Source organism: Crocodylus porosus, unplaced genomic scaffold (genome assembly GCF_001723895.1).
Source record: "Crocodylus porosus isolate Cpor-Errol unplaced genomic scaffold, CroPor_comp1, whole genome shotgun sequence".
Classification (NCBI taxonomy): domain Eukaryota; kingdom Metazoa; phylum Chordata; order Crocodylia; family Crocodylidae; genus Crocodylus; species Crocodylus porosus.
In genome coordinates, this window is record NW_017728911.1 from 6,674,098 (window position 1) to 6,691,464 (window position 17,367).

Consider the following 17,367-nt stretch of genomic DNA (forward strand, 5'->3'; position numbering starts at 1 on the left):
AAGGGTAGAACTGTGATCCCCTGCTTGTGTGCCTCTGCCCAGAATGTGCAGGCTACAGATCATGGCTCTGCCCTGGCTCCAGAGCAAGTTGCCCCATCACAAGTTCCCAGCACCTCCAGAGCAGCCCCCTGCCCTGCTCTGCCATGCACACTGCTAACATGGCTGTGGTTAGTCTCCATGGGAACCCCAGCCTTCAGCTTTCCCACGCAGTTGCAGCTGGGGTCTTCATGGAGACTGGTCCCAGTCATGCGCAAGGGTGGTTAGGAAATGGAGTTCATTGCCAGCCAGATCCATCCGGCCCGGCCAAACTGCCCATCCCTGAATTAGGCCAATTTTCTATTTGTTATCAATAGTTTGTCTTTGCTTTATCGTTGTTTTTGTCCTCTTGGTACCAGGAGCCATTTGCTTCAGATATGGGGTGGAATGCACCGTAACAAACACTTACTTATAACAAGCATTTTTATCATCAGACTCTTGCAGAAAAACAGGCTGCATCAGACCTTTTTTCTGTAGAGAGCAGGTCATACGATCTCATAACTCCATGAATGCACTCTTAGCCTACTTATGTCAAGGCTGCTCTTAGCCTTGCAGGCCTAAGGGACTGTTTCAGTCCTGTCAAGTATCAAGAAGCTGAACTGTCCACACTTTGGCATTCCAAAAGAACACATATATTCCCCATGTACATTTGCTATCTGCTACTGAATCAGTGGGAATACAGTTCCCATATATAGAATAATTGGCCATAGCACATCCTTGACCACTGTCACTTTTCCAGCAAAAAAATGGACCATAACCAAAGTATTTGCCATATCCTTGCCATCACCTTTTCCTAGGCTGTATTACCTTTCCCCTTGGTATCCATTCTGGATCCCTAGCACTCTTAATTTCACACTCTCTCATTTGAAGGCCCAACTTACCAAGTCCCTCCAGTTCCCCACTCCCATTATGGTGTTTTTTGAGCTATTTAGCTTAGGCCCTGTTGCTTCTCTGTATTCTGATGTATGCTTTAACACCGTTTCCATTAAAAATCTGTCTCTAACTAGTACATTTATATCATCCATGTACAGTGCGTATTTTACCTCTTCCCCTCCTGGTATTTTTACTCGGCTTATGACCTTGTCTTTCCTTATTCGTTGTGCTAATGAGTCCATGCTGCACACAAATAGCAGTGGCTACAGGTGGCACCTTTGCCTCACTCCTGTATGGATTTTTAAGGCCTCGCTTAAGTGCCCATTCATTTGGATCCGACTCCCTACTTCTCTCTATGCTATAACCGTATCCAACATGTATATTTCTCAGGGAACTCCATTTTTGTTAGCACCTCAAATATGTAATCACTAGCCAATTGCCCATCAAGAATGATGGGTGGCAGGCAGGCAGAGATGGAATGCTGCCACTACTCTGCCTCCAGCCCTGCACGCCCCTCCTCCCCATCCGGCTCTGTGCACTCCAATCCACGGCACCACCACCAGGATCGAGTGATCACTAAGTGCTACACGTATAGTTTCTTTCTTTCTTCTGATACAAGCACAAAGTCCATTCTTGATTGTTTCTTTCCACTGGGGTTAGTTCTAGGGAAAATTTTCTCTCCTGCCCACACATCTCTTTGGGTTCTACATGCCAGGAAGCTGCTCCAATACATGGTAACCACAGCTTGTTGGAGGAGACTAGATGGAGCATGCTAATCAGCACACTCCAGCCAGCCCCCATATCCTATGTATCAGCATTCCCAGGCTTCAAAATGGCAGCAAGGGTGCTTTAACTAAAGCTTGTTTGACAAGCTTTAGATAAAGCACCCTGCCACCATTTTGAAGTTAGGAGACACTGATACATGGAACACTCAGGGCACTTTGATTAGAGCAGCTCTTGGATCTGCTTTCATTAAAGCAGCCCACCCCTGGAGCACATGTAAAAATGTCCTTAGTGACTCTAATTATATTTGTTAACAATCTGGATGAACTGTCTGAAGTTCCATTTCGTCTTTCCCCTGTTCTGTCACCCTCTTTGATTATGCATTGAAGTTCCCCATTATTATCCATGGTCTCCCTCCAACCACATAAACTGCTTGTTCTAAGCAGAGCCTTCCTTCCCTCCCACTCTGGTGGTACATATACATTGTAAACCTCTAATTCTGCTCCCTTGACTGATATTATCATTCACTAGTCTGCCACTAATGATGTCTTCCACCTGCTGTGCTTTCACCTATGGATTCTTGAATAGTATTACCACTCCAGCAGCTTTGTTCTCATTTATCCCTGACCACTAAGACAGTATCCATCTTTGCCTCTTCTCAAAACTTCTTCTCTCACCGGTATACCACACTCTTGTAAGCAGATTATGTATTCCTTTCCTTGAATTAATATTGGTTTGACCTGTTCCCATCTTTTGCTTGTTAAGACACTCCTGACATTAATTTAAGCTATAATCAGTGCAGTTGTGCTTGTGTTAAACTGGGTGTGCCTGTCCCTTTAAGGGTCATCTGTGTCGATGCTCATCGTGATTGACTCTGCCTTTGCATGCCTGTTGCTCTTACAAGCCTGTCACTCTCTCCACCACTGCCTTTGACGCTGCTTCTGTTGCTGTCTCTGCTGTTGTTCCTGCCTTCATCTTCAGTGCCTTCTTTTCTTTCCACTTCTCCACCTTATCCACTCTCCCTCTGTCTCCAAACCTTAATTTCTGCTCTTCACTTTTTTCCCACCTCCTGGATATCAGCCATCACCACCATTATTTGGGATTCTGAGTTTCTTTCATTCATTCATACCATCCTAAAACTCTATCAATGTCTTTCTCTGTCCTTAAGGCATTTTTTGTTGTTGTAAAACTGTGTGTCTCTCTCTATATATAAAGGTTATTTATATCTACACTCTGCCTATTACATCACAAAAGGATTAAACCTACCCATTACAGAAATCTGCACCCGTACAAAGGTCTGCTGGCCACCCATACCTGTTATAAAATCCGTGAATGCACGCAACACACCCAGAAAAGCCCATCAGTTCCTTCTGGTCCCTCCAGCCATCTCTCCCTTCATTTCCACCCTTGCTCCGCTTCCAGGATCAGGTGCTATAGTCGGTTCAAGTGGTGTCTTCATCCTTGTCGCTTCAGCTTCTGCTGGAGGATTCGCTGCTGTTCTCTGTTCCTCTTCTCCACTGTCTTCGCTCCTTTCTTCACTCAGCGGGGGTTGTATGGTCCTGTGCCACATGTCCCTGTGCTAGGTGGCGTTTGCTGCATCCTCTGCTACTGATTTCTGATAGTAGGTCCAGAGTTCACTCAGCACCATCTTCAAGCAGCCCACTACTCGTATGTCCATTTGCCTGTACAGGAGGAGGGCACTACCATATATCTTTTGGCTAAGATCAAGTGATCTGCTGAGAGCCTGATCAATGCCTTAAGGACCTGCTCCTGGGCGAATCATGCCAAGCCATGTGGGAGTGCATCCACTGGAAGGAGCTGTACAAAGATCAGCTGTGTCAGGAGCTGTGCCTTCTACAAGGCGCTCCTGACACAGGATGCAAACTGGTCGAAACAGAGTGACAGGCTCCCCTGGTGTTTGGCGAGGTGCCCGTACAGTGTGGCCTCGCTGGTTAGCCAGCTGATGCCGGTCACTGCCTCGCAGAGCTATTTTAGCCTTTTCCATACCTACTTGGCGCAGGTGCAGAGCCACAGGAGGTGTGCTCTATTGTCTCCGTGGCTCTGCAGCAGTTGGGCCACAGGCAGCTGGGTCTCCCGAACTGTCCCTCTCTATGTCTCCGGGCCCTCACTGATAGAGCTCACTGGGCTATGAGGCAATTCAGGTCCCTGTGATCTTTGTACAGCTCCTTCCATTGGATGCACTCCCACATGGCTTGGCATGATTCGCCCAGGAGCAGGTCCTTAAGGCATTGATCAGGCTCTCAGAAGATCACTTGATCTTAGCCAAAAGATATATGGTAGTGCCCATTGTACTCAGTCCTCTTCAGCACAGACTCTTTTTCGGGTCATGGTGAGTCACTAAGTTAAATACATTTTGACTTCCTCTTCATTCCCACAGCTCAGCTGTGCCTTTCTTTCCCATTTCTAATAATTCCTGTTTTTTCCTGTTTCTTCACCAGCCTTTAATGTTTGGCAGACATCACCAAACAGTTCACCCAGAATCCCTCTGTTAACTTCTCTGTCAGCCTGTCACATATGATAAGTGACAGGCTCCACCTCACAGCCCTGTCCCCTGTGAGGTGGAGCCAGACCTGGTTGTCCTGCACTTCAGCTGTATATACATTTTTGGAGGATCTCAGGACTCGTGAGAAAAACACCCAATTCCAGTCATGAGTGGGGGGCCAATTAGCATATGGATGGTTTATGAGGGTATCTGGAGTACACACATACTGAGCTGCACTGAGCGATGGGGTCATTGTGACTTGAAACACTTGATTCTGCTGGGGCCCAGCCCAGTGAACCATATGGTAAATATTGAGTAGAGGTGCACTGATTTCTGATTTAATTTAATTTTTGCCAGCATTTTTAATAAACTGAGCTTTGATATTTGTTCTTTTGAGACTGTCATTACAACTGACACCCTATATAGTGCTGTTTTTAAATATAACTCTTTCGTACCCTTGATCACTCTTTTCTGTGGTAAAACATGAGTCCGCATATGCACTTACATATGTACTTCAGTACGCATCCGTGTGTATATATCTACATGTACAAACATACAAAAGGAAGCACTAAATGACAGTGCAGTAACAATGGTGCCCTAGGGGCACATGTAGATGTGCCCAAGGAGTGGAACTGGGTCTAGTTAAGTGAGGAGAATTGGATTTCGAAGAGTGACTGAGCTGGGAAAGAGAAAGGACTGAAGCAGGGGCAGTTTGATGAGAACGGACAAAAGAAATTAAGCTTGGGAGAGTTGAGCAGAAGAGTCTACTTGTAATACAAATCTAGCCCCATTTATGGTATAGGATAGACCTGCACTGCAAATGAATCAGGATTATTCAGTTAAGGAGACATTTGTCCATGGGACATCTACTGCTTCTGCGGAAGTCAGAAGCTGTGTAGTAATTGTGTAGAGGATTTCAAGAAGTAGAGGGATAGCCTTAAGGTTAAGGCCGTTGAATTTTACACTGAGGAGCTGGATTCTAAACTTGCCTCTGACATCATTCTTTCATGTTGGGCATGTCACTTAGGATGCTTGCAGCCGTAAAAAAAACAAACAAACAGCTCTTTACTATAAACTCAGCGCATTCCCGTGCTGAACCCCACACATGCCCAGAAGAGGCAACTCGCTGGATTAACCTGGTGCATGCAACATCAGTAATGATCAGGCACTTTAGTGGGGCTTTTTGGTGTTTTTATCTAATAGCTGATTGAAACAGCTTTAAAAGTGCCAAAAAGCCCTGCCCTATCTTTACAGATGCTGTAGAGCCAGGTTTAAGTAATACACTGCTTTTCCAGTAAAGCACAGTTTGTTTTAAAGTCTGTAAACAGCCTTAATCCACACTGGGTGAGTGGACCATACCTGTTGTTCTTCGTTTTCTGGACACCTTAATGGATCCCTTGAGCCTTGGGTTTAAATTGCAGAAAAGCTGAGAGATCACAACTCCAGCTGTAGTGAAAGGGAGTTTAATATGTTTCAAGCAGTATGTAATGCTAAGGACTTTGAAAAACCTAGTCCTGGGCCTCTCAAATTCTGAAAACAATCAGTGGATCCTTTAACCTTAATTTCTCTATGCTTTGTTTCAGTAAAGCATGATAATAATACCTCCACAAAATAGTTAATGTTTACGAAGCACTCCATGATGAGCACCCTATTAAGTCCATGAGGAAATTGCTAATTTTCTCTTAAGGACTTCATTTGAATGGTTATGGGGCCACTCTTTGAATGCTGAAAAGAAAATGTATGAACACTATCCTTACCTTGCACAGAATGAGGCAGGCATCCTATAGAACAAATAGATTATGATTGTATGGCTATAGACTGAAGGTACAAGGGAACTGAATTAAGATTGAACTGGTAACCTAAATTCTGGCATTTCTGAACTCTTGAATGTTTGGTATTACAATCTTAATAATTGAAGTTTTGTTTGTTTGTGTGTAAAAACTCCCTTTTAATTTAGTCCTAATCTCACTGTAGTAGCTTTAAAATGTTTGTATCTCTGATTGTGTCTTTGGTATTATTTAGAATGAAGACAGTAACTTTTCACTGTCATCTTTCCATTGACTTTTTTAGGAATGTAGATTTTGCCATATCAGATCAGATTATTGTTCTCTTTAATCATAAATCTTGTCTCCTGCAATAGTTAATGTGTGATGATTTAGAGGAAGACACAGAAATCCAGAATACACCTAGTTGCTTATGTACTGCTGAATAGGATGGGAAAAATCCCTTTCTGACTCCTGTAGGTGCTTTTCTCTTACCCCAAATTATGAGATTTGATTGCCCTTATTATCTTAATCTGTGTAACTAGGAAACATGTCAGTAGTTATGTAATTATCAAGACCTTTTAAAATCCAGTCACAGTTTTTAATTCAGTGACTTTCTGAGGCACTGAATTCCACTGGTTGATAATACTCAGGCTATATTAGAATTTATTTTTGTTGGTTCTGTCTAAAGATTTTGTAGGTTAAATAAGTCAGGCACTATGTTCTTGAATGTATGACTTGGTTCATTTGGTATGGCACCTGTCTGAAATCTCTCATTATTACTTGTTCTTTTTACAACACATTATATTTCATATTCTTTACACTACTGTTTAGAGTAGGTACTTGTACATTTTGAATTTGCCTGTTCTCTTTCATGTGAAGCTGTATGGACTCCTTGCTGCTTGTAGTGCCTTGAAAGCCTTCTGTTTCAGTACAGATTGTAAAAAAATATTTTTCTAATGCTCAAACCTGTGCTTTATCCACTAAACACTTCTGCTTCCATGTACCATGAATAATGAATTATAGTGAACTTTACCAACCATTAGGCCATCACAGAAACCTCCATGGCCACTGAATATACACCTTATGTCTGGCATTCAAATGGTTTATTGGCTCTTTTTTAATCAATTAAGCAGTAGAAAGCTAGGATTGAACTAAATGCAGGGTCCCTCCCTGCCATTTCTATTAAATGCTCATTCTTTATTGTCCATTAATGTCATGTGTTAACTAAGATAGGGAATTTAGATTCCCCCAGCAGAACAATACTTATTGAACTGCTAATGAATTAATGTCTTAAATACACAAAAGCTATCTATGATGGGTGTTTTGCCACTACAAGATTGGAATGCTGATATAGTGAAAAAAATGTGGTACAGGTGGATTAGATGACAACAGAAAAGAACTTTGCCCCCCCCCAGTCCATTCTACTTCAAATTTTATAAATTTGTGCATTTCAGAAGTTTTAAGGTTCTGTTCTGATGTTGCTGAATGAAAATGTAAAAGGACAGCTGTAGGAAAGGGCAAAACAAATAGTTGTCATGGATACCAGTGACCTCTAAAACTTCATTGTTCCCATGTTAACCCCGCCTCCTTCCCAAACAGGTTTTCAAGGAGTGTGAAATTTCAGGATGTTGTATTCTTCCTATATATAAATGACAGGCTGGGAGGTCTGCTTATTGATATTTTGTGCTGTGCTGACATCTGACACTGACTGTAGAAGCACAGGCATGCCCCCAAGCTAAAAAGATACATGAGAATCAGACTAGGCCTTTCACCTGAGGCACTTTAAAGGATCGGGTTCTAGCAGGAGAATGAAAGGCATGATGACAAGGTAATAGTGCAATTAGGAAAAAAAGAGGGAGGGCTTTTTAAAGTAGTCACAAACAGACAAATTAATATTATTAATGAAAATATTTCACCTCCGGATCACTGCATTGTGTATCCTTTTGAACATATTTAAACTAATATATTTGGGAAGGTGAGGTGGCATTTTCAGTAAATGTTCTTCTTTTTGTGGGAAAAAAATTACTCCAGTGTTCAATTAGAACCAAGTGACTACCACCCAGTTTGCATATTGCAAAAACAACTGGAATAGCAGGGACTCTGGAACAACTCTAGCATGGGAGAAATGGATAGTTAAAAGGAAGGAAAAGGAAAGTTTTATAAGTTCACTCAGCTGTGTGCTTAATTTCTGGAGCAAGGGAGAGCTTCATGTCTCTCACATTGCCCTCCACAGAAGTCATTAAGGAAGGACCCTCACAGATTAAAGAGTCTTTTCCATTCTTCCCGTGTCAGGAGGATGGCAATTAAGAAAACGTCCCCAGCTTTGGGGGAGTAAAGTGAGAGTGAAATGGAGGAAATCTGTAAGGGTATAAAAATTACCCTGGAAAAAAGAAAAATAACGTTAATCAGAAAATGTGTGTCTGTTTTAAAGTTTTCATGTATTGCTATGCATACCATTTCATCTCCTGTTCATTCCCTCCCCCTCCTGGCTCTGTGAGAGATATTCAGCACTTAGCACTTTTCTTTTGGTGACTTAGCACACAACTAACTCCTTAAGTGTCTTTGTGCAAATAGCCTGCCAATACCAGACAGCATGTTTATCACCTGTATGATTCAAATGGATTGCCTAAATGAGAGAAGCAAAATAAACTCAATATTTGCAACTTTTCACATTGCTAAATGGAAGTCAGTCACCAGGCTAACTTTACCTGACCAATCAGTCTTATGTAGTGGTTGAGCATCTTTGAATACTTTTAATTGTCAAACTTCAACTTTTAAACAGCCTTTTAAAAACTGCAAGTTTTACTACTTTGTATTCAGCTTAATTTAAATTCAGAATTACCCTCATTGCTTCCAATAGCTGTGTACCCAGAGCATGAACGTTGGCAGAAAGTCTACCTTCTAGCCACAGAAAGATGTCAATCCCTGAAAAGCACCTTGTTCAGACAGGGACCTTTATTCCCAAACCTGGGAGCAGTTTCAATATTTCCTTATTCAGACTGGAATAGAGATTATCTTTTTTCTAAGCTTAGACACTTCTTTGCACAAGAGTTACCTAATTCTATTGATTATTTATTGCATCTGTTGAAACAACACATAAAAACCCTCAGTCAGGTCAAGGTTCCATTGGACTAGATACTCGACAAACATATAGCAAATGACATCTTCCATTTATAGCGTCAGGTTTGACAAGCAAGCAAGCTGAGAGAATACATAGGAATACTAGGCTGTTCTCATGAGACTAGCTGGGTGCACAATATGTAAATATTGTAAGTTGGTTGGTAGCAGCCCTCACTGGAATTATAGCTCCCTACCTCCTTGCTTCAATCAAGGTACAAGGTGAATATGGCCTAGACAAGAGTCTTAGCAGTGAGGCCAGGAAGAAAAGCCAGATTTGGATGATGATATATAGGAAAAAGCAGCAACATTTTTGATCCACACTGTATCTAAGAGAGATTTGAGTCATCAGTATAGAAAATGGTGGTCCTGTCTGTTGTGATAATGGAAAAGGCAGAAGGGGATATTCTGGGAGAAAAATTAGGACCTCACTTTTGTCTGTGTTAATTTTGGTTGATGACTAGACATCAACAAGTGATTGTTCCAGACAGTAGAAATCTTCCACCTAAGTATTATTTGTTAGTCTGTTAATTCTTATCTGTAAAATAAAAGCGAAGTTATAAAGTGGTTGTTACTGAGTTTGTAGTGTAATAAGATTTTATCTGTGTAACATCATCTCTTTATTGCATTATTCTGTCATAGAGAATTGGTTCATAGAAAAAAAATCATGTTACTGCAGAGCTATAAAGTTTATCATAAATCATTTTATTATGGCAAGATCCACTGTTCTGCTAAGAGTATGATAAAATAAATATTTACATTTATGTTACTTAAAAGAAATAATAAAAATTACCCCTTGATAGACAGATGTCTTAATGGAAACTATTGATACTAAAGAGGGCCAATCTAAGATTATTGCAACTTGATCTATTTTAAGTGATTTATCTTAAATATATTTACCCTTGTAAGATTGTATATTTGAGTTCAGGAACTGGTTTGTGTACAATTTAATACTGATGATGCAGGCATAACTAAAGGAAATAAGTCACAGAAATTGCTGAGGTGCCACTTATTAACATGGTGTTTTTCCCTCCTCTTCTAGTTATGTGGTGAATATAGGATTGATAGACAAATTACGCTGCTGTTTCCTCTCAGTCCAAGGCCCTGTCGATGAAAATCCCAAAATAGCTACTTTTCTGCAAAATGCTACAGCAGTTTTACATGGAATGTGTCAACTGTGCTTTGCTGTTAATGGAAGGTAAATGTATTTGTTATTGTCATATCCATTTTGTTCTTTACTTTTTCTTTAAGTGTCTGAAAAGCATCAGCCTTTGTTGCCACATGCATACCCTATTTTGGGAATTAAACAGGTGAGGTTATAAAATGGAGCTGTTCTCAGTAGAATGCTGTGAGTGGAGAGAGGGAGGGCTACCAGAAGTTGAACAGGCCTGCTGTTTGTACAGATGTAATTGGTTACCCACAATGATTTTACTAGCAAGTAATTTGGCAGAACTGCAGACTTCCTCTTTGCTCATTATAGAGTGAGTTTTATCACTGATAATTTTAAGTATCTAGTCCCAAGGATTTCTAGAGGTACTTTATTAGCAGCTAAAATCAACTAAAATTAGCTAAAATGATTTATCTTGAATGGCCTAATTTGGTTTTTGCCCCTTGAAATCCCAACTGAAGAAGGGACTTTTCTGATTCAAAACGTTTATTCATATAAAACAGTGATTATCAACCAGGGTGCTGGGAAATCCTTTGAAGGGTTTTCATAAATTCATAGATTATAGAGTCAGAAGGGACCCAATGGATCATCATGTCCGACCCCCTGCCCCTGGCAGGAAAGAGGACTGAGGTCAGATGACTCCACCCAGGTGATTGTCAAGCCTCCTCTTGAAGACCTCCAAGTTAGGTGATAGCACCACCTTTCTTGGAAGCCAATTCCAGACTCTGGCGACCCTTGCTGTAAAAAATTCCTTCCTAATGTCTAACCTAAATCTGCTCTCCACTAGTTTGCACCCATTAGTCCTAGAAAGGGTAAAGAGTTAGGTGTGAAGAGATAGGCAGATAAGGGCAGGTTCAGGTTCTGCTGCCTAGCTGCTCCCCCATCGCTATTACCTGCCTCCTCTGTAAGTAGGTAAGCCCTGTAATAAATAAATTATTTTTTTTAATAGGTTGCTGTGCAATTCACAAAAGTTATGCAGGAATGTCTCTGAGTCTGGCAAGGGGTGATTTGAGTCTGATAAAGGGTGCTTTTAGTCTAAAAAAGTTAAGAATCACTGATCTAAATCAAAATAGAAACATAACAATTTTGACTAGGATTTCAGGGATCTCCGCAGCATAGCCAGGTGTCTAGAAGCCCTGACTCTAAGCCTCTGCTCTTGAGATCCCAGGTGCTTTCTGCACAATGACAGACATGGGAGCCCCATGACCCCCTGCTGGTTTTATGCTTTGGAGACTCCTAAGCTAACTCTGCTTTGTGAGTATTCTCAGCTGCCTTTAATTCTCAAAAGGGTAACCTGTAGGAGCCAATTTCAAGCCAGCACTACTCCACTATTCAGTGGAATTCATCCTGTAAAACAGAAAACATTGTAAAGGTGTTGGGATTGTATGTTGTGTCCTTGTTCAGGAGAATTTTAAAAATTAACATTTATTGTAAGATGCACACAGTTAGCCACATTTTGAACACAGCCACTAACAAACAGTTTTAAAATCTGGACAGCTAGATTATAATTTATGCTTAAATTATCACGAGTGAGTCATGAAAAGAGCAAATACACATTCCCCATTATAATTCTAAAGTATTTTAAAACACTTTTCTTGAAAAGTGATGTTATTTGTAATATTGTAGGAGGTAGGGGAAGTCACTGTAGGGTGAAAATACAGGTAAGGGTGAAGGGGAATGAAAACAACAGTGCTCCTGGGAAAAACTTCTAGCTTAAAATGTTGAAAAGAAAAAAAAATTGTCGTTAAAAACAAAATATGAGTCACTTAAGCACAAAATAAGGACCAAAGCTCCACATACTGTAATTCTGATAACTAGGAGACTCAGACATGTAGAAAAAGCATTGTTTCCAGAAATACGAGTCTACAGAAACCATCCAGGCTCACTAAAATTTGTCTTTGCATTTATTTCCATAGACTGCCCACTTAGCATATTACACTTCCAACACAGCACTGCCAAAAGTCAAACACATAATAAAAGATCACCCTTCTGTGAGTTTGAATAATGATTCTAGCTACAAGAATAAGTAACATAATTTTGGGAATTTCTGAAATAGGCATATCTTTTTCCTAAAGAATTAGAAATTTTTGTATCCCAGAATGACTGATAACTGTGCAGTTACTTCTTTCAAGAAAATCTGTGGCTTGTAACAAAGCTGGAATATTGTCCGCTACAACTACAATACTTACATAACTTTATAGTTTTCCTTACAGGTTCCAGTTAGCTCAGAAACAACAAGTTTTAAAGTGATCAGTTCACCTAAACATAGATGGGAACCTGAGGACTTTCAAATTTAACCACTTGAAAGTTCTGCTGTCCAACACCCTTAGATCATGTGTCTATTTCTTTACCAACTTCACTTTCATTAGGAGCATAAATCAAGGGCATGATTCTACCATGGCGTCTTTCTGGCTACTAGAGAACTTTTAGATTTCAAAAGGACTACTCAGAGTAAGGTATTATTCAACACAAAGGAGGATAACAAAAATAGGCCCCAAGTTTGAGCTTCTGAACTTGACAGTACGCAATGTTCAGTGGATAATCTACAGAGATATTAATGTAAAGCTCTTATTGTCTAAAGAGTAATATGAAGTAACTGTAAAACACATGCCAGAAGTTTTCTTCTAAAGACCCCAATAATAATTTCCCCCCTAGTTACATACTGGTAACTTCTGCATTTGCTAATGGAAATTGTGTTTATAACAAAGAAAGAAAATACTCCTTTTTTATACCAAGAATAGGTCAAAAAGAAAATATGTAAAGGTAATGGTAAAGGCATTCTGTTTACTAGCCATTGAGGCCCATTGGGGTTAGTAGAGGCAGGTCATCACCCTTTCTTCAACCTCTGCCCAAGAAGGAGGTAATGTGGTGAGCAGCTTGCTCCAGCTGCATTAGCTCCTCATAACCATTGGATAGGAGGCTGGATGGGCCTCAGGTCCATGCTGGCAATGAAAACAATGAATGGAAACCTGCTGCCCTCACCTACAGTTTAATCCAGGTTCTTCCATTCTGTCACCAGTCACCCTACTGACTGAACTACATGGGTCCTTCTGATCTGCTGTGGGACGTGCCAGCTCATCTGTTTAATCCTTAGAACTATTTTAACTTAGACTGAAAATGTTTCCAGGATTGCTTTATGCTTAGGGGCAGCAGTCTGTGTAGGCTCTACATGCAAGCAGGGCAAATCAATAGGCTGAGAGCAAAGGCCTTCTGCTTTGCTGATATTGACTTCTTTTGTGGCCTTTGTGAAATCTGTTAATGTGCCTGCCTGGCTTTTTCCATCTGTAACAGAAAGTTGTTGATACTTTCTTACCAACCTCATAAGAACATTTTATAAGACTCTTTAAGATTTACCAGAAAGCTGATGAAACTTGCTGTGATTGGGGGCTAGTAGCTTGCTGACCCATAACTTATTTTATCCAATTATCTCTTGAAAAGCTTTTTTTCACTGTGGCCAATAACATTGAGGTACCAGCTGAGCAGCTGCTCCAGTTCTGCATCAGGAGTTTGGCAGTAGCTTATATTTATTTACTTATTTATTTTAAATAAAATAAATTTTATTCCCTGCTAGTCTGAGTGTACTTCCATAGAACTATTGAAACCTCTGGATTTGATCAATTGTAGGCAAGTTGACACTACAGTAATAATTAGTAGAGGAAAAACCTCAACTCACAGAATGGGAATCTGAAAAAGAGATGGTAGCTGAAATGTATGACTTGTACAATAGAAACTAAATTTTGGAGAAGTTTAAACTAAGATTACATTTTGTATTCCCTTGGCAAATTTTAAAAAAGGATCATAAGGTAAGTTACAATAACAACACTCTTGCTAATGTGATAACAAATTCAAACAGTCTTCATGTTAGTACCATAAAAAGTTAGTTATTGAAATGAAGGAATCCATTCTGAATGTATGCTATAAGCATACACTATAATAAAAGAAGGGTTCTCTTTTTGCATATTGGCAGGGCATTAAAATGATTTAACATTGAAATTGATCTTACCTTTTAAAAGTTATTTTTTGGTACTACCTAATAAATGCTTTGAGTCATTTAATTTAAGTTTTGCTGTGGATGTGATATCACCATTTCCAAAACATGCTGTATTATGTTTAAAAGATCATCTGTTGAAAACATTTATAACGATCTCAAAACTCAAGTCCCTTTTCTGATCATTTTCTATTAATGCCTGAAGTCTTATGCCACGGGTATCAATGATTTAGTTTAAGAGTTTTCCAACAGAGAGACCACTACTGTCTTTATTTCATCTGCATTCGTTGCAGTCAATGGACGTATTAGAGCTGGAGATTGTGCTAAAATCACATGACTTCAGAAGTTGGCCCTTGGCTTGTGCCTAGGCCCCTGTGCCTTAATCTGGCTCTGACAGCAAGTTGTTTTTCATCTTGGTTGCCTTGACCAGTGGCGCTCAACCTTTTTCCATAGGCTAGTTGGGCAGGGGCTGGATGGTGGTTCCTATCCAGCATCAAGGGCTGGCATGGTGGCCGCCATCCGTCCATGCAGAGGTGCATGGGGGACAACCTGGTCTGAGCCTGGGCCTGCAGGGGAGGAAAGAGACTTTACCCAGTCCCTCAGTGGGGAAGTAGGAAAAGGGACTTGTCCCAGCCCTATGGGAAGGAACAGAACATGATCCAGCCTCAACCCAGCCCCATGGGGGAAAAGGGTCATTGCCTGGCCCCAGCCCACCCCACAATGAAAAGAGGGTGTATCCCAGTCCCATGGGGGAAATGGGGCATGGCCCAGCCTCAGGAGGGTGGAGGGCCTGGCCTGGCCCCAGCCTAACCCCACAGGGATAACAGGGCACAGCCTAGCTCCAACTGGGTATGTGAGGCTTGGTTTGGGAATTTGGCAGGGGAGAGGGTGACCCTATTAATGGCTACCACTCCCTCACTGCCAAGTATTCTGAGCTGTGGGTGTCCCCACTGACCAGATGCAAAGAGGTTGAATACCTCTGGTCTTGGCCAAGCTCTGAAAAAAGTCTAGTTATGCTTTGATCCTGTATCAAACTGGCTTATTTCACCTGTCATCTATGTAAAAGTGTGGAGGGGGGAGTTTTGTGTTAAAATGGCCTAGTAAAATGATCATGTAAAAGAGATTCATGGAAATCATGGAGGCTGCAAACAAACTTCTTATTTATCCTGGGAATAAACCATTTTATCTCAGGAATAAGTGCAGTTGTACAGACATCCATGTCTGTTGTCCCAGGATAAATCTTAAAAAAAAAAGTTTCACAGCTAAGGGGTAGTAACAGTTTATCCTGGAGTACTGCAAAGTACATCTGTACAGCTAATCCAGAACTGCATCATTGAATCGGTGGCAGAAAACTGGCATTGTATTCAGCTGCTCACTAAACCCTGGTTAGACAGATTATGTGTGTACATTATGTGTGTATCCCAGGATATTTTTGTTCTAAGATAAACACAAGCACAACTTATCCAAAGACAAGTTCAATGTTTGTTCCTACCCTATGAATCACTATATTGAGCCACAAAATTATATATGGACAAAAAATAAGTACAGTGATTATATTATTTATAAAGCCAAGCATAGAAGGGTTAAAGTTAATATTAAAAATATGCATAGTATTTTGAATATAACAAAGCAGATTTTTATCATGGATATGATTTAGCAATATCTGTGGTATGCATAGTTAGTAAACATTATAGCAAACATAGAGGGTTTTTTAAACAATTTTAGTGTATGGCAAACAGTACTTATAATCATTGAATGTTTATTTTTTCAGTATTGGGATAATTTTAGATTCTTCAGCACATTGGTCCAAGATGCACTTGAAAGGTTTTGTGATATAAGAACCTACACAGTATAGAATAGATTGTACATGATTTGAATGATAGTCAAAGAGAAACTGTTGAGAGCTGTGCAAATTAAAATAATTAAAATCAGTTTTTAATCTTACGAGAACATTTTATATGCTGAAAAAGAATGAGTAACTTTGCTGGATCCAAATGTTCCTGGTAGTACACTAGTCAAGCAGTAGACTGGTAGCTTGGGTAGATATGGGTTGTCTGCATGCTGACAACAGTAGAAACGTAACAGGATGCCTGAATGTTCTGGGTAGCATGACTTACAGGGGCAGTGTCATTGTCTGTGCTGTTAATGGCATAGTGGCAAGTGATCCAGCAGACCAGCTTCTGCTGCTGTTTTTGCCACTGTCTCCCCCACCCCAGGTTGCTAAACAGGGCTGATGACCCAATTGTCCACTCCTTCATTATGCTACTGGACAGTAGTTTTTCTGGCTGCGGTAGCATCTGCAGCTGCAGTGTGTTGCAGTCTCAATAAGAAAATGATCCATACATGACAAAGTTACTTAGTCCTTTCCAGCCTTTAAGAGTTCATAGTCCCATTTTAAAACCATACTTAATACAGTCCAGTCTGTGTATGATTTTTTTGTTCCACAATTTTCCATTCAGGTCTGTTTTTAAAAGTTTGCTATCTGAGAAAAGCTACCTTCAGGTCCGTGATCCATAAATAACAACATTGTGGTGCTGCCTCAGTTGTAGTCTTTTGGCATAGCAGGAGTGTGGCCTAAGAAGGAAAACATGAATTCCGGTCCTTCAGTAGCAAAGCAAGGATCACGCTTTTGTCCACCTCCCCTTGGATATACGCAGTCTTCAGCCATTCCCTTCTTTATTTCCCCTGAGTACCTGTATGTAGGAAGGTGTGTGCAGGGAACTGATCTGTCCTTCCATATAGAGCACTGCAGTCCATATTGAGGCCATGGACAGATGTTCACTGGTAATGGTAAGAATTTCTCAGAAATTTGTGCCAGGAGCTGGAGCATATATACATGTATGTTTCAGCCCCCTAAATGGAAAGCTATACAGGCAAGTCCTCCAGCAAGGAGTCACTAGAGGGCTGTTCTCTGGGCCACTCCCACCCTTGTGAGAGCTCATTACTTAACAGACCATCGTCACCCCCGCCTGAGAAGGGGGAAGGATGTCAATAGGCAGTACCCCCATCTGGGCTTCACACAGAGTGATTTAAAGCCTGAGACATGGAGAAGAAGAGCCAGGGACAGCTTTTCCAACCCTGTGCCCCAGCTCCCCAGCTTTTAAATCTCTACATGTGCTTCATAGTTTCTAGGCTTGGAAGGGACTTGAGCAGATTTCATAGATTTCATAGACATAAGGACTGGAAGGGACCT

The 17,367-nt window shown here is 40.8% G+C and overlaps 1 protein-coding gene across 4 annotated transcripts in view; it reads left to right on the forward strand.

Annotated features, from left to right (window-relative positions):
* Window positions 1-17,367, forward strand: part of SCAPER (S-phase cyclin A associated protein in the ER) — a 364,249-nt gene that overhangs the window by 285,801 nt on the left and 61,081 nt on the right. For all 4 annotated transcript variants that reach the window (XM_019533358.1, XM_019533360.1, XM_019533359.1 and 1 more), the window contains one exon: window positions 10,061-10,216. In XM_019533358.1, the coding sequence (XP_019388903.1) occupies window positions 10,061-10,216 (156 nt within the window). The remainder of the gene's footprint in view (window positions 1-10,060; window positions 10,217-17,367) is intronic.